The sequence below is a fragment of the Petaurus breviceps genome, unplaced genomic scaffold (genome assembly GCF_028583685.1).
Source record: "Petaurus breviceps papuanus isolate PSGF00001 unplaced genomic scaffold, PetGlider_PUasm1.0 490, whole genome shotgun sequence".
In the NCBI taxonomy this organism is placed as follows: Eukaryota; Metazoa; Chordata; class Mammalia; order Diprotodontia; family Petauridae; genus Petaurus; species Petaurus breviceps.
This window is the reverse complement of record NW_027186352.1, coordinates 1,011,790-1,039,051: the sequence shown is the minus strand read 5'-3', so window position 1 is coordinate 1,039,051 and position 27,262 is coordinate 1,011,790. Positions and strand designations below refer to the sequence as shown.

General features: G+C 49.7%; 1 protein-coding gene across 1 annotated transcript in view; it reads right to left on the bottom strand.

Annotated features, from left to right (window-relative positions):
• Positions 1-27,262, bottom strand: part of CFAP46 (cilia and flagella associated protein 46) — a 144,937-nt gene that overhangs the window by 92,581 nt on the left and 25,094 nt on the right. The window contains 12 exon segments of the mRNA XM_069101629.1: positions 197-328; positions 9,497-9,681; positions 10,669-10,776; positions 11,592-11,741; positions 12,997-13,165; positions 15,448-15,660; positions 18,234-18,367; positions 19,021-19,157; positions 20,414-20,541; positions 21,087-21,210; positions 22,145-22,265; positions 26,846-27,262. The exon segment at positions 26,846-27,262 is cut by the window's right edge and continues 126 nt beyond it. Coding sequence (XP_068957730.1) covers positions 197-328; positions 9,497-9,681; positions 10,669-10,776; positions 11,592-11,741; positions 12,997-13,165; positions 15,448-15,660; positions 18,234-18,367; positions 19,021-19,157; positions 20,414-20,541; positions 21,087-21,210; positions 22,145-22,265; positions 26,846-27,262 — 2,018 coding nt within the window.

Genomic DNA, 27,262 nt, shown 5'->3' with positions numbered 1-27,262 from the left:
TCCCCCCCAACACTCTCATCTTCTCCCCCCCCCCCCAAGCCCCAGCCCCAGATAGAGCTGGTCTCTTTCTCCTGCCAAGCGGTTGCACAGTCCATCTCTTACCTTCTGACCTCTCACTTTCTAAGGACTGAAAGACAATCCCTTTGTACTATAGGCTCCTGAGTTTACCTGCCCCTGCTGCTCTGGAGGGCCCTACCTGATACTGCCCAGAAAGGCCTTGGCTGCCTGCTGGCGTAGCTGCTTCCTTCCCGCCAAGTTCTCCATGATACTTTTTCCTTGGGTACACAGCAGAGCACTCAGTAATTCAGCTCGAAACAAGTTGTCATTTCTGGGGAGAGAAGCAGGTGTGGACATGTTAGCAGGCAGGACTTCTTCTCTGGGGATGAGCCTCTGCCCCTAAGCCCTTCCGGTGTGCCACAAGGGCTTAGGCCCTGGCTACCAGACACGTGCCCCCTCTGGCTCCGGGTTGGCCCTTGGCCCCTGTGATGGGCAGTGCAGTCAGCCTCACAGAGGAGCTCTAGTTGCCTACTCTGTGGGGCAAAAGGAGTGAAGAGAAAACCGTCCTGGCCTCTTTCAAGGCTGCGATGGAGGTTTGGGAGCCCAGGGAGGGGGATGACATGGGCAGTGTCCCAGCAAAATGGGTGGGGTTTGGCTGCGTGGGCAAAGGGCACCCATCAAACCAATGGCCACGTCCTCCAGTCACAGGAGGTGCACATGAGGCCTGACCAGGAGTTCTTGGGGATACGTGTCCTTTGTTGAGGGCCCAGCTCCATGGAAGGTGCCCCCATCCAGCCCATGGGGGTAGAGGCCCTTCCCTCGCTCTCATCAGACTGTACTTGTTACAAGCGGTAGATTTTTTATGGCAGGCGCAGGGAAAGCAGGCAGGTAGCAAATACATGTACACACACAGAGACACACAGACACACACACAGAGACACACACCCCTGTATTTTCTGTTTGGAGAGATCTGGAAGAGCCTGCCCTAGTCATGCAAATGCCCTTTTCTAAGAAGCCTCACCCTTAGCAACATGTAATATGGGCAGAATACAAAGCCAGACAAGATGTGGGGCTGGCATGGAGGCCAGTGGGAACGCATCTCCCTGCTGAAAATGAGCAGGGCTTCTGGCCCCCAACAGACACAAGCAAACACTTGTGTAATGCTCCCCTGTCCCCACGGCTCTGGGTTATTGTTGTTATTGCCATTATTAGGCCGATAAAGAATGTTTCAAAAGTAAAAACACCAAAGTTGGAAAAAACCATTTAATTCCTCCTGTGTGTCAAAAACAGTCATGGTGGTACCTAAAGCCTTGGGGTGATTCTGTCTGAGTGACTCCATTTTAAACCTTGTTTCAGTGTTTAAGTCAGATAGCTGGGTGGTGCTGTCCATAGAGTGCCAGGCTGGAGTCAGGAAGACCTGAGTTCAAATTTGGCCTCAGATGCTTACTAGCGGTGTGATTCTGGGTACCTCACTTAACCCTGCTTGTTTCAGTTTCCTCATCTTTAAAATAAGCTGGAATGTCTATTATCATCACTATTAATCTATATTGCACTGGAAATGCTGGCTAGAACAATAAGAAAAAGAAATCGAAGGAGTTGGAAATACCAAAAGGAAACAAAGCCATCACTCTTTACAGATAAGATGGTGGTATCCTTGGAGACTCCGCTGAAAAACTAGTTGAAATAATTAATGATTTTATAACTAACAAAATTGCAGTATATAAAATAAATCCTCATAAATCATCGATATTTCTATATGTTGCTGACAATGTTCAGCAGCATGAGATAGAGAAATTCCACTTAAAATCAGTGTAGACAATATACAATACTCAGGAGTCTACCTGTCAGGACAAAGCCAGGAACATATCTCACACAAAATAAGTATCTAAACATTTGGGGTGGCTAGGTGGCACAGTGAATAGAATACCAGCCCTGGAGGCAGGAAGACCTGAGTTCAAATCCGGCCTCAGACACTTAGCACTTACTAGCCATGTGACTTTGGGCGAATCACTTAACCCCAATTGCCCCGCCTTCCCCTCTCCAAAAAGCAAATATATGTGTGTGTGTGTGTGTGTGTGTGTGTGTGTATAAAAATTCAATTAAGAAAAACTGTGCAAACCCTTTGACCCAGCAATACCACTGCTAGGTCTGTATCCCAAAGGGATAAAAAGTGGGGTGGTGGTGAAGAACCTATTCTAACGAAAATGGAAATTCATGATTTTAAATTGAATCCTATTTATGTTCTACTGCAGACATGGAAATCTTTTTTTTCCCTCATTTTGTATTTAAGTTTAAAATGAACAAAACACTTAAAAATCAATTTTTTAATGAATTCCCTACTAACCAGCACAACTAGTTCAAAAGCTGCCAGGCTGGCCTCACCAATCAGGAGATTGGCCTCGCCAATCAGGCTGCTGGACAAGCAGGGAGCCCCAGGTCAGGGGCTGTCAACTTCCTGGAAGAGAAAAGTCTGGGGGCCTGAGAAGATCTGGGCCACCTTTGGTGGTGGCCAGGAAAGAGTCAGGGAACTGGAGGCAGAGCCGAGATGGCAGAGTGATGAATGCTTTCAGTAACCTCTAAAAAGTGAATCTGAATGGATTTTATAGCTGCAGAATCCACTGGGAGACAGAGCATGGCAGATTCTCAGTCCGGGAAGGTACGAATATGGGACTGGGCAGGGGAATCACGGAGCGCAGAAGCACCAGCACAGACCTGAGACCCCACCAGCGCCGAGCGGAGCGAGCCTGGGCGAACTGATTCAGCCACCACAGGGGCAATTCCCAGACTTCTCACCACAGGCCGGGGGATCTGTTGGAGGTGGGTAAGAGAAAGGGTAGGGCCGGTGGCAGCTGCAGCTCTGGGGCTACCAACCCACAGCCTGGATGTGTAAAAATTCACTCTGAGCTCCCAGGAGCCAAGATGATGGAATAAACCCTAGCTGCTCCACTCTCTCCCTAAGACCCTGAAAACCCAGAGAATATTGCTGCAGGGTAAAATCCTGAAATAGTACAATCCCTGGCACCCTTGGGAGTCCTAGAGGAAGGGTGTGGGTGTGGCTGTGCGTGGGCTAAGGTGCAGGGCAGGAGCTATCCCAACAAGTCCCATCTCAGCTGACCAGCAGGAGATCCTGAACCCCAGGGGAGTGGAGCCAGCAAGCGTTAACACCAGAACCCCAGGTGTGCCTTCACACAACCAGGGGAACCGGCAGACACCAGCAGCCGGCTACCAGCAGCTGAGCCTGCCTGAGTTCAGCTTGAGGACTGGGAGGTGGAATCCTGAAGCAGACAGACCACACCTCTCCTACACCTTACACTGTGAGCTTCAGAGTAACCTTGAGGTAACTCAGAAATCCCTGGCCTTGGCCTCAGTCTAGACACTCAGAGGACACAGCACACAAAGCCAATAGCCAGACCCCTTGCTCTCAGCATAAGAAGCATGGGTCAGAGCCCTCTATACTCCAGAAGTGGAAATCCACTTTAAAGTTCAGAAAATAGGTAATCACAATGGGAAAGAAATAATTTGGAAGAAGGAAAATGATTGAATCTTTTTATAGTGAGCAAGGAGACCCAAATTCATAAGAGGTCAGCATTGACTCTATACCCAACTCTGAAACCTCAACAGGGAATATGAACTGGTCTCAAGCCCAGAAAGCATTCTTGGAAGAACTCAAGAAGGATATTAAAAAGTCAGATTAGAGAGGTAGAAGATAAACTGACTAATTATTTTAAAATTACACTTGCCAAAATAGGAAAAAAAAAATTACTGAAGAAAACAGTTGCTTAGAAAGTAAAATCTGTGGAATTGGAAGAGGTGCGAAATCTAACTGGAGAAAAGAACTCCCTAAAAACAAAATCTGAACATATGGAAAAGGAACTTCAAAAATTAGTCGAGGAAAAAGAATTCACTAAAAGTCAGAATAAGTCAGTTTGAAGATAATGACTCTATGATGCATCAAGAAGCAGTCAAACAAAACCTAACGAATGAAAAATTAGAAGAAAATGTGAAATGTCTCATTGGAAAAATAACTAACCAGAGAAGAGATCCAGAAGAGATAATCCAAGAACTGGTCTGCCAGAAAGTCATGATGAAAAAAAGAGCCTGGACAACATCTTCCAAGAAATCATCAAGGTGAGGTCCTAGAACCAGATGGTAAAATAGTTAATAGAAAGAATCCACTAGGCACCTTCTGAAAGAGATCCTAAATTGAAAACTCTAAGAACTGTTGTAGCCAAATTCCAGAACTATCAGATCAAGGAGAAAATATTGCAGGGAACAAGAAAGAAACAACTCAAATATTGTGGAACCACAGTCAGAATCACACAGGACCTAGCAGCTTCTACGTTAAAAGTTTGGAGGGATTGCAATATGATATTTCATAAGGCAAAAGAACTCAGACTACAACCAAGGATCAACTACCCAGAAAAAAACTAAGCATAATCTTTCAGGCAAGGAGATTGTCATTCAATGAAATAAGCGACTTCCAGACCTTCCTGATGAAAAAGCCAGAGCTCAGTGCAAAGTTTGATCTCCAAATACAAGACTCAAAAGAGACATAAAAAGGTAAACAGGGAAAGCACTTTCCTGCCTCCCCCCACATAACCTGCTATTTAATAAGAGCAACGTGTTTACATCCCTATGTGGGAAGCCGATACCTGTCCATATTGAGAACATATAAAAGGGTTATACATAGGTAGAGGGTGCGAGTATAAACTAACCCTATTAAGGGGAGCAAAGGAACTGTAATGGGAGAAGAGGGAAGGAGGAGGCAGGAAAGGGCATAAAAAAGATGATACTATAATAAGGAAAGAAGAGAGGGAGATGAACATTTTATGAGCTTTACTCTCATCGGTTTTGATTCAAGAAGGGAATAACATAATCAGTTAAGTATAGGATTCTAACACGAAAAGACACAAAACTTTATTATAATAGAGGGAAAGAAGGGAGGGAGAGGAGCACTGTATGAGCTTTACTCTCATCGGTTTTGATTCAAGGAGGGAATAACATACCTTGTTAAGTATAAAAATCTATCATGCCCTACAGGCACTAGGAGGGGAAAGGAGAAAGAAAGGGGGGAGTTGTTAGAAAGGAGGGAAGAAGTAGTAAGGGGGATGGGTAGGAAAAGGAAGGGGGTGATAGGGAAGGAATACTGAGGGAGAAGGTGGTCAAAAGGAAAACTTAAGGAGGTGAGAGGAAAAGGGAGAAATAAAAGCATAAACAGGGGAGGGAATAGGATAGAGGGAAAGACATAGATAGTAATCATAACTGTGAATGTGAATGGGATGAACTGTCCCATAAAACAGAGGTGGATAGCAGAATGGATTAAAAACCATACTCCTACAATATGCTGTCAACAAGAAACACATTTGAAAGAGGGGGATACACACAGGGTAAAGGTAAAAAGCTGGAATAAAACATAGGCTTCAGCTAAAGTAAAAAAAAAGCAAGGAGTGTCAATCCTTATCTCAGATAAAGCAAAGGCAAAAAAATATATGTAATTAAAAGAGATAAGGAAGGAAATTATATCCTGCTAAAAGGCAGAAATGACAAAAAAGCAATATCATTATTAAACATATATGCACCAAGCAGCATATTATCCAAATTCCTAGAGAAGTTAAGAGAGTCAGAGAAAGAAATAGATAGCAAAACTATACTAGTGGGGAACCTCAATCTCTCCCTCTCTAAACTTGATAAATCTAACCTCAAAATAAAGAAGAAAGAAGAGGGTGAATAGAATGGTAAAGAAGGTAGATATGATATCACCTCTGGAGAAAACTGAATGGGGATAAGAAGGAATATACCTTCTTATCAGTGGTACATGGCACACACACACAAATATACCATGTGCTAGGGCATATAAACCTTACATATAAACCTGCAGAAAGGCAGAAATACTAAATGCATCCTTTTCAGATCATGATGCAATAAAATTGTATGTCAGAAAGGGTCATGGAAATATAGACCAAAAACTCATTGGAAACTAAATAATGTAATCCTAAAGAAAAAGTGGGTCAAACAAGAAATCACAGAAACAATCAGTAATTTCATTTAAGAGAATGACAATAATGAGACAACATATCAAAATTTGTGGGATGCAGCAAAAGCAGTTCTTAGGGGAAGTTTTTTTTTTAATTTCTGAATGCATACATGAATGAAACAGAGAAAATGGACATCAATAAATTGGGCATGCAACTGAAAAAGCTACAAAAAGAACAAATGGAAAATCCACAATTAAATACTAAATTAGAAATACTGAAAACCCAAGGAGAGATTAATAAAATTGACATTGAGAAAACTATTGAATTAATAAATAAAACCAAGAGCTGGTTTTATGAAAAAGTCAATAAAATAGATAGACCTTCAGTCAATTTGATAAAAGAAGAAAAGAAAACCAAATTACCAGTATCAAAAATGAAAAGGGCAAATTAACCTCCAATGAAGAGGAAATTAAAACATTAGGAATTATTTAACCCAATTGTATGCCCATAAATTTGATAATCTTAGTGAAATGGATGAATATTTACAAAAATATAAATTGCCCAGATTAACTGAAGAAGTAGAATACTTAAATAACCCCATCTCAGAAAAAGAAATTGAACAACCCACCAATGAATTCCCTAGGAAATAATCTCCAGGGCCAGATGGTTTTACAAGCAAATTTTATCAAACATTTAAGGAACAATTGATTCCAATACTTTGTAAACTATTCGGGAAAATTAGTGAAGGAGTCCTACCAAATTTTTTTTCGTGACACAAATATAGTACTGATACCTAAGTCAGGAAGAGATAAAGCAGAGAGAGAAAATTATAGACCAATTTCCCTCATGAATATAGATGCAAAAATTTTAAATTAAATATTAGTAAAAAGAATACAACAACTTATCATGAGAATAATACACTTTGATCAGGTAGGATTCATTCCAGGAATGCATGGATGTTTCAATATTAGGCAAACTATTAGTATAATTGATCATATCAACAACAAAACTAGTTGAAACCACATGATTATCTCAATAGATGTAGAAGAAGCCTTTGACAAAACACAACACCCATTCTTATTAAAAACACTAGAAAGTATGGGAATAAATGGTGCCTTCCTTAAAATAGCAAGCAGCATCTACCTAAAACCATCAGTAAGTATTATTTGTAATGGGGATAAGCTAGAAGCATTTCCAAGAAGATCAGGGATGAAACAAGGGTGTCCACTATCACCCCTCTTATTCAATCTGGTACTAGAAATGTTAGCTGTAGCAATAAGAGAAGAAAAAGAAATGGAAAGAATTAGGTTAGGTAAAGAAGAGACTAAGCTATCAATCTTTGCAGATGATATGACTATATACTTAGAGAATCAAGTAAAAAAATATTTGAGATAATAAATACATTTGGCAAAGTTGCAGGATATAAAATAAACCCACATAAATCATTGGCATTCCTATACATTTCTAACAAAGTCCAACAGCAAGAAATAGAAAGAGAAATTCCATTTAAAGTTACTGTAGACATAAAATATTTGGGAATCTACCTGCCAAAACAAACCCAGGACTTATATAAACACAATTACAAAACATTTTTCACACAAATAAAGTCAGATCTAACTAATTGGAAAAACATCAGTTGTTCCTGGCTAGGTTGAGCTAATAAAAATAACAATTTAACCTAAATTAATTTGCCCATTTAGTGCCATACCAATAAATCTATCAGAAAATTATTTTATAGAGATAGAAAAAAATAGTAACAAAATTCATCTGGAAGAAGAAAAGGTTCTGAATATCAAAGGAATTAATGAAAAGAATTGCTAGGGAAGGTGGTCTAGCCAGACCAGATTTTAATTGTATTATAAAGTAGCAGTCATCAAAACTACTTGGTACTGGCTGAGGAATAGAGTAGTGGATCAGTGGAAAGGATTGGGTACAAGAGACTCAGCAGCCAATGACTATAGTAATGTACCATTTGATAAATTCAAAGACCCCAGCTTTGGGTATAAGAAATCACCATTTGACAAAAACTGCTGGGAAAACTGTAATATAGTATGGCAGAAACTGGGCATAGACCAAACTCTTACACTGTATACCAAAATCAAGTCTAAATGGGTGCACAATCTAGGTATAAAGGCTGATAATATAAGCAATCTGGGAGAGAAAGGAATAGTTTACCTGTCAGATTAATGAAGAAGGGAGGAATTTATGATGTAATAGGAGATAGAGAGCATTACAAAATGCAAAATGGATAATTTTGATTACATTAAATTGAAAAGTTTTTGTACAAATAAAGTTAATATAACCAAGATCAGGAGAGAAGTGGAAAATTGGGAAAGAATTTTTACAGCAAGTGTCTCCGATAAAGGCCTCATTTCTAAAATATGCAGAGAACTGAGTCAAATATGTAAGGATACAAGTCATTCCCCAATTGATAAATGGTCAAAGAATATGAACAGGCAGTTTTCAGAGGAAGAAATTAAAGATATCTATAAACATATGAAAAAATGCTCTAAATCACTATTGATTAAGAAATGCGAATCAAAACAGCTCTGAGGTACCACATCTCACCTCTCAGATTGGCTAAGATGACAAAACAGGAAAATGACAAATGCTGGAGAGGATGTGGAAAAATTGGAACACTCATGCATTGTTGGTGGAGTTGTGAGCTGATGCAACCATTCTGGAGAGCAATCTGGAACTATGCCCAAAGGCCTATAAAAAAGCTTATACCCTTTGTCCCAGCAATACCACTTCTAGGGTTGTATCCCAAAGAGATCATAGAAGTGGGAGGACTTGTATGTACAAAATATTTATAGCAGCTCTTTTTGTGGCGGCAAAGAACTGGTAACCAAGGGGATGCCCATCAACTGGGGAATGGCTAAACAAGTTGTGGTATATGAATGTAATGGAATACTACTGTGCCATAAGAAATGAGGGGCAGACGCACTTCATAGTAACATGGAGAGACTTACACAAACGGAAGCTGAGTGAGGAGAGTAGAACTGGGAGAACTTTGTGCACAATTACAGACACATCATATGTGTGACGACCAGCTTCGATAGACTGGGCTCCTCTCAGCAATGTAAAGGTATGAGACGACTCCAAAAGACTCATGAAGGAAAGAGATGTCTACATCCAGAGAAAGAGCTGCAGAGTCTGAATGCAGATGGAGCAAACTGCCTGCTCTCTTTTGTGTTTAGTTTAGTTTTGTTCCTTCTTTCTCGTTGTTCACTTCATTGGTTATTTTTCTTTTTTACAACTCCAGTAATGCTTAGTATGAAGGTATTTGTAGAGCCTATATCAGATTGCATGCTGCCATCAATGGCGGAAAGAGGAGGGAGGAGAGGAAGGGGGAGAAAATTTGGAATGCAAGGAATGGTGGAACTGAATGTTTTAAACTAAAAGTAGATAAACAAATTTAACAAAATTAAATTAAAAAAAAAAAAAAGAATCCAGGCATTGAGGCCAGAGTACAAAGGGCAGCACTCAGCTGCTGTGAGCAGGACTCCAAGCCACTGACTTACTGTTCTGAACACTTGACTTCCTGTCGGCTCTCAAAGAATTTCTCCCCCTTGCTCAAGACTTTCTTGGACAAGGCCATCACGTTTTCATGATCACGTAACATATAAGCAAAATGTGCCAGTCGGACCAGAGTCTGGATTTCAATGAGGGGATCTGTCCACGTGCACTCTGATGCCATCTTCAGCACCTACAACCACAAAAGAAATCTGCCAGGCTCTGGATGTCACAAGTGAAGAAAAGGGCAGTCTGGTCTTTCCATACACCCACCTTCGTCTTGTACAAATCTCGTGAACAGTTTCACAATCATTAGCATGTACCACTAACCAATGATCACTGTTGGTCATTGCAGTCACTGACCTGTGGACTCATTAGCTGAGAAATGTCCCAAATCCATTCCTAAATTTTAATCAAATGTTGCAAAAGGGATTTGGGACAATCCATAGACTGTCAGGATTTTTCAAATGGAGGATAGGAGTTAAAGGAATATCTCCCAAGAGAAAAGTAACTGGTATTTGCTTGTGGAGGCCAGGGGAGTCCCATCAACCTTTCAGCAACCACATGAATGTGGCCACTCCCCCCCCCATGAGCATAGCAGCCCCTCCACAGCTGAGCTGGGGTATTTCCCAAAACACTTGCTCTCACAAGTCTGGGGCCCAGTGTCCCCTCCACCCCTTCAGGATCAGGATCCCCTCTCACCCATCAGAGGAAGACTGAAGGGGAAGAGGGGTGCCTTTATGTGAGAACAGTCTATAGCTCCCACATGGTCCACCTCTGAGAGACCCAAAGATAAGGCCTGGTAACCTAGGGGGCATCTAGCCTGGACAGCCCTATTCCTCTAGCAGCCCTGCTTGAGTTCAGCTCGGAGAGCCCAGCTGTGGGCTCCGAGGGACTTCGGACTGTTCTGTGCTCCCTTACAGAGGAGTGGTGACAAGGAAAGGACTGCTGAGGAGGCTCCAGCCACCGAGGCCCAGAGGTCACCTTCCTCTCTACCAGCACACCCACAAGTGCTAGGAAGGATGCCCTGTAGCCCCACACCAGCTGTGTCCCCCAAGAGATGGGGAGATTCCTGAGCCAAGGGGGGCAAAGGAGAAGTCCTGGGGGAGGACACCCTCTATACCCACACTAGTGGTGTCTCCTGAACCCTCCCTGCCCCCCTCAAGGGATGGCAAGGTACCTGGGCCAAGGTGGGCAGGTTGAAGTCCATGAGGCCCAGCCCGTTACAAGAGTACATCTCCAAGGCCACCAGCACCTTGGTTATTCGCACCTGACTTTCATTTAGGCTCTGAGGAAGAGGAAGCATCACATGCTGGTCAGAAGCAGTGGCTGCTGGGAAGTCCAGGCTGCCCAAGAGCACATTTGAGCAGAGCTGAGGATGAGTGTGTGGGCACTGAAGGTTTAGAGTTAATGTTTCTATGCCAATCAGCCTTGGTGATCTAATCCTTAGGCAGAGGTTACACAACTAACTTTCCCAAGGTGTCAGCAGCAGAGTTTGGAGGGGCAGGACCCGCCCATTCAGGCTCCTGTGCCGAGGCTAGTGCCAGGACTGGGGGCATGAAGACCCTCCATCCCACCACCCCACACCACCATGACCCAGGTCCGCGAGGTCAGGGTCACCCCTACCTAGGCAGTGGCCAAGGCAGCAGTGCCAAGGGGCCCACAGACTCTGCTTCCTGATCCAGTGGGGCTAAGGGCTGGGGTGGGAGGCATTCTCCCAAAGCAGGAAACAAGCACTCTTCAATTACGGACTGAAAGGAATCCTTTGGAGTGCCCTCCCCACCTCATTCAGCATCTCTACTTTCCCTGTACCTCACTGCTCCTGCCGACCACCCCCCGTCCTCACCTCCTCACCCCTGCCCTCCTCAGCCCATTGTGCACTCTCACACTCCCTTTTTCCCAGGCCCTCTCTCATCTCCTCAATCATGCCCACTCCCCGTCCCATCCCAGAGTGCCCTACCCCCTCACACTGTCATTCATGGCCTCCATCATCTGGTGCCCCTTTGCCCCATTGCTCCTGCTCACAGATGGCCCACCACCACCTTTCATTCACCTCATCGTCTGTGCCCTCCCCCTCCCATCCCTGGCTGCCCCACCTCTCACCTCTTCATCTGTGCCCAGCTTGGTGCCGATTTGCTGCTGAAGCAGCTGCTTGGCTTTCACCCAGGTGGCAATGAGCTGCTGCCGGATGCTGATGGGCACTATCTCCTGAGGCAAATTCCCATTGGTCAGCGTGAGACCAAAGTCACAAACCTGAGAGCCAAACCACGAAGTGTGGGATGACAATTAGGGCTGAGAGCAGCTTTCTAAGGAAGGCCCTGAATTCCCCCCAGTAACTCACTCTCGGCAGAAAGTCTTGGGACCAGGTTTTAAACTGCAGGGTGGGGGGAAGGAGAGTGGGCACAACAGAGACTGGAGGCTTCATGTTCTGACTCCAAGCCCAGCACTTTCCCTGCCCTCTTTTATTTCCCACACAGCAGAAGGAAGGGAAGGGGAACTTCTTCCCAGCCCTCTCACAATTTCTAGCTAGCACCTGCCCCCCCCTCCCACTGATAATAAGGTCTACAAGAGAAGGTCCCTTTGTCACTTCACCACCTTCTGAAGGATGAAAGTATCACAACGGCAACAACGACAGAGAGAGAGAGACAGACAGAGAGAGAGAGAGAGAGAGAGAGAGAGAGACAGAGACAGAGACAGAGAGAGAGAGACAGAGAGAGACAGAGACAGAGAAAGACAGAGACAGAGGAGGGAGACAGAGAGAGAGGAGGGAGAGAGACAGAGAGAGGAGATAGAGAGAGAGGGAGGGAGAGAAGAGAGACAAGAGAAACAGAGAGAGAGAAAGAAAGAGAGGAGGAAGAAAAGGAGAGAGGAAGAGGAGAGACAGAGAGAGGGGGAGAGAGACAGAGAGAGACAGAGAGAGAGAGAGAGGAGGAAGAGAGAGAGGAAGAGGAGACAGAGAGAGAAAGAGACAGAGAGAGAGGAGAGAAGGGGGGAGGAGGAGGAAGAAGCATACCACGATGCCCTGGTGCCCAGTTGCACTTTGCTTCCCAAACTCAGTGCTTAGCTTTTTCTGTCCAGGTGGTCTTGTAGTCTACTCCTTCCTTTGACTCTTTACCGAAAGACGAGGCAAGAGTCCCTGCGCAGGTTTCTGGGCTTCCTCACAGAAGCCGGCCTCCTTAATATGCCATGCCACTCTGCCCCTCCTTTACCTAGATAGCCTGGTCCTTTTGAACATGATCTGCCCACCCAGCGTCACATTTGGATCTCACTGTGCTGACGCCTTGTGATGCCCACAAGAAGGGCTGCCTCTTCCCCAGGAGCTGCGGCCAAGGTGGAGAAGCCCTCCCGAGTGGGATGAAAAGCATCCACTCCAAGGGGTAGCCCAGTCTCAGCCCAGCCTGGTCTCGGCGCCCCAGGGTTCCTCCCTGCAGACCCCCATCTTCTTAGGTCTGACACAGCCATGGCCAGGGGTGGACCTACCCCACCCCCTCAGCATTTCCCTACCTACCTCAATGGCTGCTTTAACTTCAGAAATGGCATTCCACTCCAGCGGGGCGACATGAGTCTGGGTTGACTTCAAAAACCTGCGTCCCCTATCCGACGTATGGGAGGGAATCCAGGAAAGGATGAGGCCCCGGGCCAGGGCATTGCACAGCAGCACCAACATAACAGTGTCCCTGGAAGGATCATCCAGGAAGGCACTGAGTTACAGTGGGGCCGGCTCGCATGGAAAGCCAGGGAGGGCCCAGAGCAGGGTGTGGGGGGATCTGCTCCCTCTCCCCTTTCAGTCCCTGTTCCTTGCAAAGAGAAGATTCCAGGAAGCCGCTCCTCCCCCAGTGGGTCTGGGCAGCACGCCTGGCTCTGAGGGGTGCCTTGGGGGTCCCCTCGTGGGCTCCCCTCAGCACGTGAGGCCTAGATGAAAACCCTCAGGGTTTCCAGGCCCATGGACCTGCGGGAGCCAGCTGCCAAGGCCAGAGAAGCACTATCTGAAATGTCTCTTCTCCTGATTTGTTTGGTTAAAGCTCTTTCTTTTTTTGAGGCAATTGGGGTTAAGTGACTTGCCCAGGGTCTGAATGTCTAAGTCAGGGCTGGGGAACCAAGTGCAGCTCTTTGAGTCTTCGAGTCTCTGAGTCTGAATCTCATAGAACAAATTCCTTCATAAAAGGATTTGTTCTGCAAAACTTGGACTAAGTCCAAGGTCGAAGCCAAGGCCCCAGAAGGCCACACGAGACCTCGAGCCCTGGAGTTCCCCAGCCCTGGTCTAAGTGTCTGAGGACAGATTTGAACTTGAACCCTCCTGACTCCCCAGCTGATGCTCTATCCACTGGATTCAGCTAGCTAGAAGTTCATTCACAGGAGCACAGGGCACCCCACTTAAGCTGATATGGGTGAGGCTTGCCAAGAAGGGTGTGACCAGGACCCAGGCCTCAGTTTCCTCATATGTTCCAGGAGGGTGAGGGACAGGATGGTCTCTGGTGTCCCTTCCCAGTCTGGATAGTAGAAGGGGCTTCTGAAGTTAGCTAGTAGAAAACCCTCATGTAACAGATGAGGAAACTGAGGCCCCATGAAAGGGTCTTCCAGGGGAGGTTCCAGCCTCTGACCCCTCCCATTGCACCACACTGCTGATTAGGTGCAGGCTCTGGGGACCCACCTTGAACTCTGATTAAATTGTCCCATTTGATGAGGCATTTGCATGAGGCCATAAGCCTTACATTGTGGCTGGGCCCAGACCTCTGTTACTAGACTTACCACCCCTGAACCTATCTACCTAGCCCACCATTGTCTGTTGGCTCCTGGTGGCCTCCAGTGACTTCCCACCCTTCATCACTCATTGACTCTCCACAAACTCCTCCTCTCGACCACCCCTAGATTCCTCCCACAACCCTCTGTATCTAAGACCCCCATCTTCCCTCCATGTATGACAGAGCACCATAGAACAACCTAGCACAGGCTTACTCTGTGTCCAATACAAGCAAACTTTTAATAAACTTTACTTTTCTTTGGCTGAGAAAACTTAGGTCGAATCTACTCGGCAGGACCCGGAGTGTTGGCCTTCTGGGGTCTCGAGCACCCCTAACCAGACACATCATCATCTTATGGCGACTCTCTTCATTTTTGTGGCTCCCTGACTGGGAACACTGCTAAGCTAAAGCTCTTCTCCAGCTGGGACTGGAAGGCGCAGAAGCCTCTCTCTTTCCCTAGTGCCTTGGAGGTGCAGGATGTTTTGTGTGTTTTCTTTGGGGGCCTGACCTCTCAGGTCCCATTAGGTCAGACAGCTACGAGGCTGTTTCGCTCAGCCTGACCCCAGGCTCTTGGTCTTGTTTGGTTATTTTGGAGAATATGGACATGGCAGGCTAGGCTAATAACAGAGATTTGGGCCCAGCGACAATGTAAGATTTATGGCCTCATGCAAATGCCTCATCAAATGGGACGATTCAATCAGAGCTTAAAGGGGTTCCCAGAGTCTGCACGCCATTACTGCCTCTGTCTCTTTCCTGGAGCAGGGGCCCAGACAGCCTGATTATAGCCATGATGCATTGAAAGGGGGCAGAACGAAAGTATGGGGGTTCCGCCTCCCCCCAGGGTATCCTCCCTGGGGGCCTCCAAGCCTGGAAGGCTCCCCCACCTCCACTTCCATTAACAACCTCCTGGCTTCCACCCAAGCCTGCTTGGAGACTGGGTTTGCCTGTTTTCTTCTCGAGTGCAGGGCCTGTATACAGTAGGTGTGGAATAAATGCTTGAGGACTTGCACTGTCCTGGTCATGGGGTTCACATGCATCCTGGACTCCTGGGGTCTCCTGGGACAAAAGACACCTCCATCCTTTGGAGGAAGGCCCCCTCCCCATTTCCTATCACAGGCACATTTTTCCTCCTGGAATTAGCCTGCCCCTCCCTCCAGCAGAGGGTAAGCCTTGGGAAGGGAGGGCCTTCTAGGCTGAATGCAGGGCCCCTCCCTCACCCGTTGTGGCCTGTGACCCTCACGATGGTCAGCAGGGTCTGCAGCAGGTCTACCAGCTCCCTCTGGCGGCCTGCGGTGATCAGGTGATGGTTGTGGTTGAGGACATAAACCACCGTGTTGTGGACCAGCCAGGCCTCGTTGATCTCCTGCCCAATCTCAGCTGACCGAAGCCAATTCCTCATCACATACTGAGAGAGGTTCTCAATCCAGGAGCTGGAATGGCAAGGCAGGCCTGGGACCCTCAGAAGCACCCCAGTGAGGCTTAGAGAAGCCCCCATGGAGAGCTGGGAAGGGGCCTCCCTATGGATGGTGCAGAGCCGGGGGGGGGGTCCCGAAAGGCATCCAGGAGGGGGGGCAGGGACCCTGACTTCTGGCCAGGACTAGGGGGTTCCAGGAGGGTGTCTGGGGGCCTGGGGGAACTTCTGATGGCTACAAGGTTCTGGAGCTCAGGTCCCCAAAAGAAAAGAACGATGCCTATCATTCTTAGTGCTTGTAGTCAAAGCATAAGAAAGCATTTTAGGGTTCTGCTCTTCCCAAAAACAGCATGCTGGGGGAGAGAGCTCTGGCTCTGAAGGCATAGAGACCGGGTTCAGATTCTGACTCGGTCAGTTACTAGTTCTTCCCCTCTCTGTGCCTCAGTTTCCTCATTTGTGAAAGAGATACTCTTAGGTCATGTCAAGTTCTCAGTCAGTGTTCTTATTAGGCCAGGTGACTTTCATACATCTACTGGTGTGAACGCCTTGTCTGCTTATCTAGGTGATTATAGGACAGGACGGGAAGGGAGAAAGGGAGGAGGGAAAGAAGGAAGGAAGGAAAAGAAGGGAGGGAGGGAGGAAGGAAGGAGGGAAGGAAGGAAGGAAGGAAGGAAGGAAGGAAGGAAGGAAGGAAGGAAGGAAGGAAGGAAGGAAGGGAGGAAGGAAGGAAGGAAGGAAGAAAGGAAGGAAGGGAGGGAGGGAGGAATGGAGGGAGGGAGGAACAGAGGGGAAGGAAGGAAGGAAAAAGAAGGAAGGGAGTGAGGAAGGAAGGGAGGGAGGAGGAAAAGAAGGGAGGGAGGGAGGAAAAAAGAAGGAAGGAAGGGAGGAAGGAAGGAGGGAAAGAAGGGAGGGAGGAACCGATGGAGGAAGGAAGAAGGAAGGAGCCATTTATTAAGTGCTTTCTTGATATGCTCAAGCACTGACTTAAGCACTCACCAAACAAAGGGGGAGCCAACTCTCTAAAGAGAGACAGATGGAGGCACTGGGGCCCAGGGTGAGGCCCCAGCATCCTCTGGTCAGACCTGAAGGAGCCAATACCAAGTAGGAGTTTTCAGGGACACGGGGGGTACCCCTGCCCAGTGAGTTCCTGGAGGACCTGGAGTCCTGGCTCATGGGGTGGAGTCTTGTCCTGCCGCTCAGCTCAGCCCCATCCTAACAGCTATTTTTGATGCCTGAGATCAGCAAGGCAAGAGAGGAAGGGTGCCGTCTGGCCACCCTGACTGATTCAAGTCACCTGACCCTAATGGACTGCGTGCTCTGGTCCCAACTGGCTTAGCTGTCATCAGTGGCAGGTCTGGAGTGGAGGCCCCAGGGAGCTGTGCCTGGCTCTCTCTGTCTGCATTTTTATTGGGGATCTGGATTGGGGTCATCAGACTGGCAGATGACATGGGATGGATGAGAGTCAGGATCCAAAGGGATCAGAGGATTAAGCTGAATCTGTTAGATGTAACATCCCTAGTAAAGAGACTAAAGATGAGGTGGGGAGGTGTTCTGAGTGGACCACAAGGTTCCTGGCCTCAATGGTGAGGTGTGGCTGCTGATAAGGCTACTGGGATTGTGGGATCCAGCTTTCAAGAATAGGAGGGTGAAACCTAAGACATCCCTCTTCCAGACTGCAGGTAGAGGCAGGGGAAGGGCCCTGACTCTGTGCCATGGGAAGGTCAGACCTCACTGGTTCAGCCCAGCTAGACGGCAGAACCAGAGGTCGTGGGGGGCGGGATTTATGGTGATTCTGAACAGTAAGAAATGTCTCCTAGTGAGGAGCGCTGCCTGGAGGGGGGCTCCCCCCACAGGTCACCAACTAGAGGCTAGAAGACCACTTGTCAGGGATACCAGGGAGGGAATTTGGTTTGGCTGCTGCAGCTTTTTCTGAGCCTTTTGACTGTGTGAGAGGACCAGGAGGAGCCAACGGTCATGTGGGCATATGAGGCCCAGAGCCCCACAAAACCAACCAGGGGAGCAAGAGGAAGCCACAGCCACAGGCTAACACAGAAGGTGGGAGTCAGATGCCTGCAGCCCTTGGGACATCAAGAACAATCCAAAGACATTCCGCTGGGCCTCCAGAAACAGAGACTAGGACAGGGAAGCGATCAAGATCTGCACTGGTGGAGAGAATTCCCTCATCTGGGAGTTTCCTGCCCCAATGCCAACAATTGTGGTCTAGGGATCACAGAAGATGGTGCTCAAGGTGGGAGGAAACTACCCTGGTCGGCTGCTCCTGACCCTGACTCATCAGCCTTAGCAGCAGTAGGAAGGAGACAGGGGGATCTCTTAATGGCAGGCTGTGGGTCAGCCAGCCCTGAAATCCCCTGGCTCACCCAGTGTGTGCCTGGGAGCCAAGGTTCTGGGGGGTCCCAGCCCCTCTGCTGATGATGGGGGTTGGCATGGGTGAAAGCCCTGTCAGGTTCCTGCTGTGACCCCCAGCACCCCTCCCTCTGAATCTGTCTACCCTAGCCATTAACCCATTGGGGTTCGAATGGAGGCTGGCTTTGGGGAGAATGAGCCTAAGGGGTTGGGAGTGGGGGGAGAGACCTGTAGGTGAGCCACTCGGCATCCTCCTCTGGGGGAACCACAATATTGCCGGTGTGGTGTTGGATTGAGGTTTCTGGGGGGACAGGCCGGTCATTCAGCGCAATGCCCTCTGACTGAAGGAAGTGGATGATGGCCTATGAGTGTTAACAAAGGAGGGGTCGGTGAGCAAGGCCAGACTCAGGAGTGACTTGTCCCCACGCTCTAGGGGTTGAAGACCTGGCAACACTGCTGGACCGCCGTTCCCCTGAGCAGCAGCCTAGGAGGCCCACTGCATGGAGGGGCCACTGAGATACTGCACAAGGGGGTCTAGAAGATGGCGTGGGAACCATCACCACTCTCCTGCCCCTCCAGGTTATAAGGATGCTGAGTGTAACTGCCCCCCACCGGAACTTTCCTGGTATGGTGGAAGGCTGTGTGTGTGTGTGTGTGTGTGTGTGTGTGAGAGAGAGAGAGAGAGAGAGAGAGAGAGAGAGAGATGAGGGGGGAGGAGAGAATGTGAGAGTGACAAAGTGTGTGTAAGGGTGTGTATGAGAGTCTGAGTGTATGTGTGTGAGTACCTGAGTGTAAGCATGTATAAAAGTGAGAGTGTGAGTGCATGCGTGTGTGTAAGCATACCAGTCCATGTGAGCACTTGTGATAGTATATAGAGCGTGGGAGTGAGTGCAAAGGGTCAGGGCATTCCCATGAGTCTCAAGCATAGTCTGAGCTGTGGGCAGCCGTCTCCTCACGGTCCGAGGCTCTGCCTCAGGACCCCCGACCCTACAGGGGCAGCAGCGTCTGGACTGACCTCGGCATTGATGAAGCCCACTTTGGCAAAGGTGCGTTGGATATCCACGGCCACATTTTTTGGGCTCAGCATCAGATCCGAAGAGCTTGGGATGTCCAGGATGGCCTCGGTTCCCCCTTTCTTCTTCCTCCCTCCTCCTAAAATAACAGTCAATGGTTCCCATTCACCACACTCCTCACACCACCACAGGTCCTCATCTAGAGAACACACACAGCCCAGCTGCTGGGTCCTGGGAACAAGAGACCAACCTTAACCTTCCCTTAGTGGGTCCTCAGGGCCACTCAGGGAAGCTCCAAGTCCAGGGCTACAATGGGGGTGATCCCCACAGGGTCTCACAGAGCACTCTGGGTACCATCAAGGGCCCCATGGACACCGACTATTCTGGTCAAAGTCCCTATTGTAGAAGCTACATGACTCTCCACAAGCTGGCCCCAACCTTGTTTTCTGTCATTACAAGATGAAACCTGACTCTCTGGCCACAGTGGCAGTGAGGGAGTGCACAGAATGCAAGGCTTAAAACCAGGAAGACCCGAGTTCAAATCCAGCCTTAAACACTCATTTAAGAGCTGAGTGACCCTGAACAAGTCACTTAACCTGTTTGCCTCCATTTCCTCGACTGTAAAATGGTGGTAATAACAGCATACCCCCCCGGGGTGTAATGAGGATTCAATGCCTGCACACAGCAGGTGCTTAATAAAACACACACGTGATCCAGCCCCAGAGCCTATGAAGGTCCTGTCTCCATCCTGCATGCCCTTGCTTCCTCTCCGTGTCAGCCTGCCTTCCACGATGGAGCTGCCCCTGATCAGGGGAGGGCATCAAGAGACCACAGATGCTTGTGTGTGTGAGCGTGCATGTGCAGGTATGAGAGTGTAAATGTGAGGATGTATGTGCATCAGGGAGTGTGTGGGAGGGCTAAGAGGGTGTGTGTGTGTAAGTGCAGGTGTGAGAGGGTGTGCACATGTGTGTGTGCAGGTGTGAGGGGGTGTGCACATGTGTGTGAAGATGTGTGTGTATATCTGGTTTATCTGGGGGATGAGTGCATGGGGGTATGGGTTTATGGGTACATGTGTGTGCAGGTGTGAGGGGGTGTGCACATGCGTGTGCAAGTGTGAACACGTGTGTGTGCAGGTGTGAGGGGTGTGCACATGTGTGTGAAGATGTGTGTGTGTATCTGGGTTACCTGGGGGATGGGTGCATGTGGGAGGGTGTGCACTTTAGGGGGTATTGTACACAAATATGTGCATTGCACACGTGCACATGAAAGGGTGCACAAGCATGTGAGGGTGTGTTCATACATGAGGGGGTCTTGAGGAGCTGTGTACATTGTGAAGGTGTCGGTTCTCACACAGGGGGGAGGGGGAGGGGGCAGACAGGCCAGCAGCTGACTCGCCTTTCCTGACTCTGGACATCTTCTTGGCCATCACATCGTACAGGAGGCAGAACCGGCAGGCCGTCCGGCACACGTCCCACACGCCTTGCTTCCGGGCCACCTTGGCTAAATCGGCCCAAATGTAGATCCTGGTCCCCAAGAGCCCAAACGAGAGAAAGGCCTTTGGGGGCTGGGACGAAGAACCCCCCCCCCCCCCCCCCCCCCCCCCCCCCCGCATCATGGAAGCACCGCCCCTCCCTGCGCCCTCAGAGAGGCTGTGAGCCCGCTAAGGGTGAGCTGGCTAGGGGCCCCTGGAGTCTCCTCATCCGCAGAAGCCCCTCATCTCCGGCCTCGGGCAGCGCCGTCAGCCTCAGTTTCCTCATCTGAAGGGCTGTTGTGAGCAGCCACTGAGATGGTGTCTGAGCCGGAGGCTCCGCGAGGGGTGGCATCGGTCCGAGGTCAGAGAGAGCCTGGATGAGAACTCTGCCTCCAAACGAGCTCCAGGCTTCTTCCTGGGGCATCCGCGGCCCTGGGGGGCTGCAGGGGGCCCGCGGCCCCAGTGACTGGGGAAACCCAGAGAGACAGACTCAGGGTGACCTTGACCTTAAGAAAAGGAGGCTGACCACTGGGCGCTGCGGGCTGAGCGTGTCCCACTCCCTGCCGCAGGAACAGCCCCGGGCTGCCAGGGACTCACCTCTCCTCTCGGTTGTCGGGCTTCAGCCTCTTCAGGTGGCCGTCCGCTTTGTCTATGCTCGACGTGTGATGGCGGGCCTTGGCACAGAGGAAACTGATGTGTCGTCTGCTCTTACCGGCCGACACTGAGAGCGGGGAGAGAACCCGAGACCCTGAGAGGCCGCTGAGGATGAGGCCTCGCCTGCCAGCCCGGGCGTAATGCAGCGGCAGGCTGTTCCGGAGGCCCGAGGCTCCAGCTCCGCCCCCCTCTGCCGAGCTTAGTGCCAAGCTTGGAGGAAAGGACAGCGGGGCCAAGGAAAGCAGCAAAAGCCAAGCGACCGGAGAATGTGGATGCCCGGCCCGGAGGCACAGATGTGAAGGCAGAGGGCGTCCTCCACTCGGCAAGTCCCTCCTGACTCTGGGCCCGACTTTCTTATCTCCCCCCCGGAGGCTGCGTGGAGACAGCGCTTCCCAGCCCCTCGCCACTACTCCATTTCTCGGGGTCCCCCTACGGTGGAGTGAGTTCCACAATGAGACGTGAGATAGGCTTCGAAAGGTGGGCCCACCTCACCTGGCTCCAGGGCCCCCCACAGTAGGCAACCCATAAATGAGATGGGAGGCGATATCTTGAAGTGCTCTCTCCCTCCCTCTTCTGCCTCTCTCTCCTCTCATAGTCTCCCTGTCTCTCTTCTCTCTCTGTGTCTGTCTCCTCTCTCATGGTCTCTGTTTCTGTCTCTCATCTGTCTCTGTCTCCTCTCTCATGGTCTGTTTCTCCATCTGTCTCTGTCTGTCTCTGTCTCTCTGTCTCCCTTCTCTCTGTGTCTGTCTCCTCTCTCATGGTCTCTCTGTTTCTGTCTCTCATCTGTCTCTTTCTGTCTCTTTCCCCCCTTTCTCCTCTTTCCCTCTATTTTTTCTCTCTCCTCCATCTCTGTCTCTTCCTCTCCTCTTTGTCTCTTAGTCTCTTCAAGTTGAAAATGGGTGACAGTCTGCTCTAATCACCAAGGACTGAGGATGTGGGGGGAGGGCTGGAGGTGCCTGCAGAGAGCTCATTGGTAAGAGCACCAAGGGGCAGTCAGCTACCTTTGGCCTCATTCTCGCCATCCAGAACAATCTGAAAAGCGTCTGGTGCCAGCGCCAGTCCCACGTTCACCAGCAGGGCCCGTTTTTTCCTCACACTGTCTTTGGGTTTTGCTTTCTTTGCCTGTGATAAACAAAAGTTGACAGACCCCCATGAGGGCAGCAAAGGCCATTAGTGTTCCCCCTGGTTTTCCTTCTGAAGAGGATGGGAAAGGGCAAAGGAGCAGCCAGGGCAATCCTCGGCCCGGGCTGCAGAGCAGGGGCTCTAGCCCTCCCCCTTTCGACTCTGATGCGCTGGGGACCAGGACAGAGCCCTGGCCTTCTCAAGGCTTCCGTTTCATCTGTAGCATTGGCCCAGGAACCTTTGAGCTCCCCACACACCCGAGTGGATTGGGATGCCAGGCTTCCAGAGCTCATTGCTAGCCGAGGGGGAGGGCACGCTCTCCTCAGGCAGCGAGGGAACCCTCACTAGCCACAGGCTCATGGTCCCCTCACATTTAAAGCAGAACCATCAATATTTTCTACAAAACAAATGGCTTTGGCTTTTCCCTAGACCTCATGCTTGCCTGGAGTTGGGACAGATAGGATAGCTCACTGCCCACCGAAGTCACTAGCTTTGAGCCCAAGGGCCAAGTGCACCCAAGTTCGTGGGCACAAAGGGAGCTGATGCTAGGCAGCTGGGACCCTTGCACTACGCAGCCTGGCTGTGACCTCTATTGTGTTCCCTGTGGCTCAGTGCCATCAGTGAGCAGACAGACCTTTGGCAGATGGAACAGCAGTTACTTTATCTCAAAAACAACTGTGCTTATACCCCCCAGGTAGGGCAGGTGCCAGGTTTTACAAGAGAGGCTATCCCGTTTGCCCACTGTTCTAAGTCGAGAGGCTCTGGTATTTGCTGGCAGCTTTTGCAGCTTGAAGTTTCTGGCCTTGGAATGCAATGCCACTAGATAGTGCAATGTAATGGTCCAGCTCCTCACCTTCATCCTTGAGCCTGCTGGGCTGGCCACCCTCATCCTCTGGCTCTCCTTCCTCTCTAACCACTCCTCTCAGTCTCCTTTGCTGGATCCTTCTCCAGGTCATGCACTCTAATCATGGGGACCCCAGGGCTCTGTCCTGAACCCTCTGCTCTTCTCCCTCTAGAAGATTTCACCTGGTATCTCAGCAGCTCTTTTGGTTACAACGATTGTGTCTATGCATATAACTCTTGGGCCTATTTGTCCAGCCCTAATCTGACTCCTAAGGTCCCCTCTCACATCTCCAACTGCCTCTCAGATGTCTCAAGCTGGATGTCCAGCAGCATCTTAAATGCAATATGTCCCCAATCTTCCCAGTTACTTTCAAGGCCACCACCCTTCTCCCAGACCCTTGGACATATAGCCTAGAAACCATCCTGGATTCTTCACTCTATCTCATCCCCCATCCAAGGCATTACCAAGGCCTGACCTTCTACCTTTGTGCCATCTCTGCTATGTGGCCCCCTCTGTCATGATCCTGTGCCCACCCTGGTGCAGACCCTCATCCCCTCCAGCGTGGAGTAGCTGCTGGGTGGGGGGACCCATTTGCCTCCACTGTAGCTTGTCCTCCATTCATCTAATTTATTATGTCACACACACCTCCATTCAGTCAGCTCCAGGGGCTCCTGTGACCTCCAGGATCAAAGAGAAATCTTGTTGGGGTCCATCTCTCTTAATAACGTAATGCCTTCCTTTCCAGACTTCTTGCCTCTTCCTAGGCAGTTGAATAATACTGTCTGGGCTGTGACACCAAACTCTGCATCTCTGGCCTCCGGGCCTGGAACACTCTCCCTCCTCATCTCCACTTTCTGGCTTCCCTGGCTGCCCTGAGTCTTGGCTAAAGTCCCACCAGAGACCAGTCACCGGTCTCCTTACATCAGGGCCTTTCCTCTAGATATGCCCCCCAACTTATCCTGTCCAAACCTTATTTGTAAATGGTTGTTTGCCTGTGATCCCCATCAAACTTTCAGCTCCCTGAGGGCAGGGGCTGTAGTTTGGCTTTCTTTGTCTCTCAAGCACTTAGCAAAGTGCTGGCATACAGTAAGTGCTAAATAAATGCTAGCTGATGTCTTGCTCTGGCATGCCTTTCCACTTGCTTTTGGGGGCAAAGTCCGGAAGCAGGGAACTGACTGGAGAATTCTGCTTAGGCTCGTGCTCCATGGAGATTCTGCCACCAGCAATGAGGAGACTCCTCCAGAAGCCTCCTTGGCCGGAACCCATCTAGGCTTTACAGAAGAGAGGAGCATGTCTCCCCCAGGCCACCAAGGAGATGTCCCCAACCTGAGGGGGTGACAGTTCAGAGGCAGAGTCCCCGCCACCTACTCACTCCTCACCAGGAGATGCCTGAGCCTCGGTTTCCTTCTCCAGAAAGTGAGGGGGCTGGGTTCTTGGCCCACCTCCCGAGCTAGACCCAGGGTGCAAAGGGGCTGGTTTTCCAGACTTTTGAGTCTGGACCTTCCAGGGAAGCTCCATTCAGGAGTCCTACAAAGACCATTGCATGCATCTCACCAGAGCGCATCATTTTGGAGTGATCGGCTCGCTGCCCCAAGGATAGAATCTCAAACCCCTTGTTTCTGCCTGTAGCATCCCCCTCAGCTCCAGGCTAACTCTGCCTCTTGGAGGCTTCCCCTCCCTGCTCTTCTATGGGATGCAGGAGGACAAAACACTTGGGCAAACCTCACCCACAAACACACCCACCCAAGGCCCAGACCAGGCATCCTGATAATTCACTTTCACCTGGCACAGACTCCAAGCTCTTTCCTATGCTAGCTGCCCTTCTCTGGACACTCCAGTCCATTCACAGATCCACCCCAGATGTCATGCCCAGGAGTCCGTGGGACACCATGAGAACCTCCAGCTCTGACACCAAGAATCCAGATGTCACCAAAGAGATGTCAGGGTGTCACCTGTCTCTCTCCTCAACGTCACTGGAAGCAGGGGCCGACTGCATCTTCTGTTCGTATCCCTAGCACTCACCAGGAGGCTTAGCAACCAGTGAATAAATGCTGTTTCTTTTATTGATTCAACTGACTACTGAACTACCTGTTCTTTTTTCATGTGACCTACTGTTTAGGCAGCGAGGTGGCACAATGGACAGAGTGCCAGGCCCTGAGTCAGGATGACTCATCTTGTTGAGTCCAAACTATTTGTGTGACTCGGGGCAAGTCACTTCACCCTGTTTGCCTCAGTTTCCTCATCTGTAAAATGAGCTGGAGAAGGAAATGGCAAACCCTCCAGTTATCTCTACCAAGAAAACCCCAAATGAGGCACAAAGAGGCACTATAGAAATGACTGAACAATAACAAATAAAAATATTTAATAAGTTTTTGGGGGAGGGGTGACCCAGCTCTGCAGCCCCAGCCTCTAGCCCTAAGCTGCCATCACTAGGGCACAAACTGGACGTCCTGGAGGCACCTCACGCTCGACATGTCCAAGCCAGAAATCATTCTCTTTCCCCCAAACCCTCCCCTCTTTTCCCAACTTCCCCCTTCCTGTTGAGGCTGCCTCGATTCTCCCAGGTGCCCAGGCTTCATCTAGGCATCATCCTTGACTCAGTGTCTCTTACCACCCCTGGAACCTACCAAATGTTAAACCTACCAAAAGGATCATTCCTCTCACTACAACATCTCTCCTATACATGTACACACAGACGTGGGTGCATGCACACATACGTGCATACGTGTATATAAGTATATCTCCTGCTCTCCTCTGACCCTCCCACTGCTCCAGTCCATGCCCCCATCCCCACATACCTTGGACCACAGTAATCGGATGGGTCTGTGGGCATCAAGCCTCACCCCGCCCCTTGAAGGTGACTCGTCACCCGACCTTGTGCAGGCCCTTTGTGCCTTTTGGATCGTGTCTTCTTACATGTTACCGATGCTCTCTTGCCCTTCCTCACACACAGCCTCCCATAGTACCTTCCTCCTCCCCAGCTTCCCCGTCTCCACCTTTGGAGACTCACCAGCTACTGAGTCTGCCACCCTGTCTTCCTCATTACAATACAAGTTCCCTGAGGGCAGGAACTGCGGTGGCGCTTACTTAGCACAAGGCCTGTAGCAAATAGTAGGTGCTTAATAAATGCTTACTAATTGATTGGCTGGTGCATAATTGACTTCCACTGAAGTCTCAATCCACTAAAATGGCCAGACCTTCTCTCTGTCCAGCTCGCTCGCCCTGTCCCTTGTACTCATGGGAAAGTGTCTTTGGAATCCAAGGAGGCCCCACGCCACATTTTGTCCAAATCTTCTCCCGTGTCCTGATGCTATCGTCCAACACGGTGGCTCTCCCTCTTGTGGTGAATTGGGTACCATCCTATCAAGTCATGGACGGAGCTGGCACCTGGCACAGTGTCCAGGACAGGCATCCTGCTCACTTGTGGGGCGTCCTGGATACTGCCTCGTCCATTGCAAATGGGAAATAGGGAAATAGGGCAGGGAATGGATGGATGGATGGATGGATGGATGGATGGATGGATGAGAGCCCCTGTGATGCCTACTCTCGCACCTTGCTAGCTCACACATCTGGGGCACTGGCTGTCTACGTGCTACTTCCCCTGGGTAGGTGGTTGTCATTAGCTCCATTTTACCCATGAGGGAACTGCGGTCTATCAAGATCAGCCAGCACATTCATGGCCCCCAAGGCAGTCCATGCCATGGGCGAGGTTCCGCCCCCTTGCCCGCCCGCGTACCTGCTCGATAGCCATGATAGCCTTGTCTTCCATGCGCTTGGGCACCTGGTACAGCACGGCACGCAGGTGGAGTCGGGTGTACGCCATCTTGAGGTGCTCTTGATATTCCCCCAGGTAATCGAGGCGCATGGCCTTGTGCAGGTGCTCCATGGCCACCTCCAGCCTGTCCGCGTCCTCCTCGATGTGGGAGATCTCAATGTGCACTTGGCAGCGCATCCCAGTCATCAAGCTAGGAAAGGCCATCACAGGTGCTGGTCCAGCGCTGGCCTCAAGAGCCCCCGCGCCTGGGCCCTCTGTGCTTTGGGGATGGGCTCCCCTTAGAGCATCAGCTCCCTGAGGCCACGGAGCGGCCTTCTTTCCTCATCTTTGCCTCCCCAGGGCTGAGCACAGTGTCAGGCACACAGTATGTGCTTCATA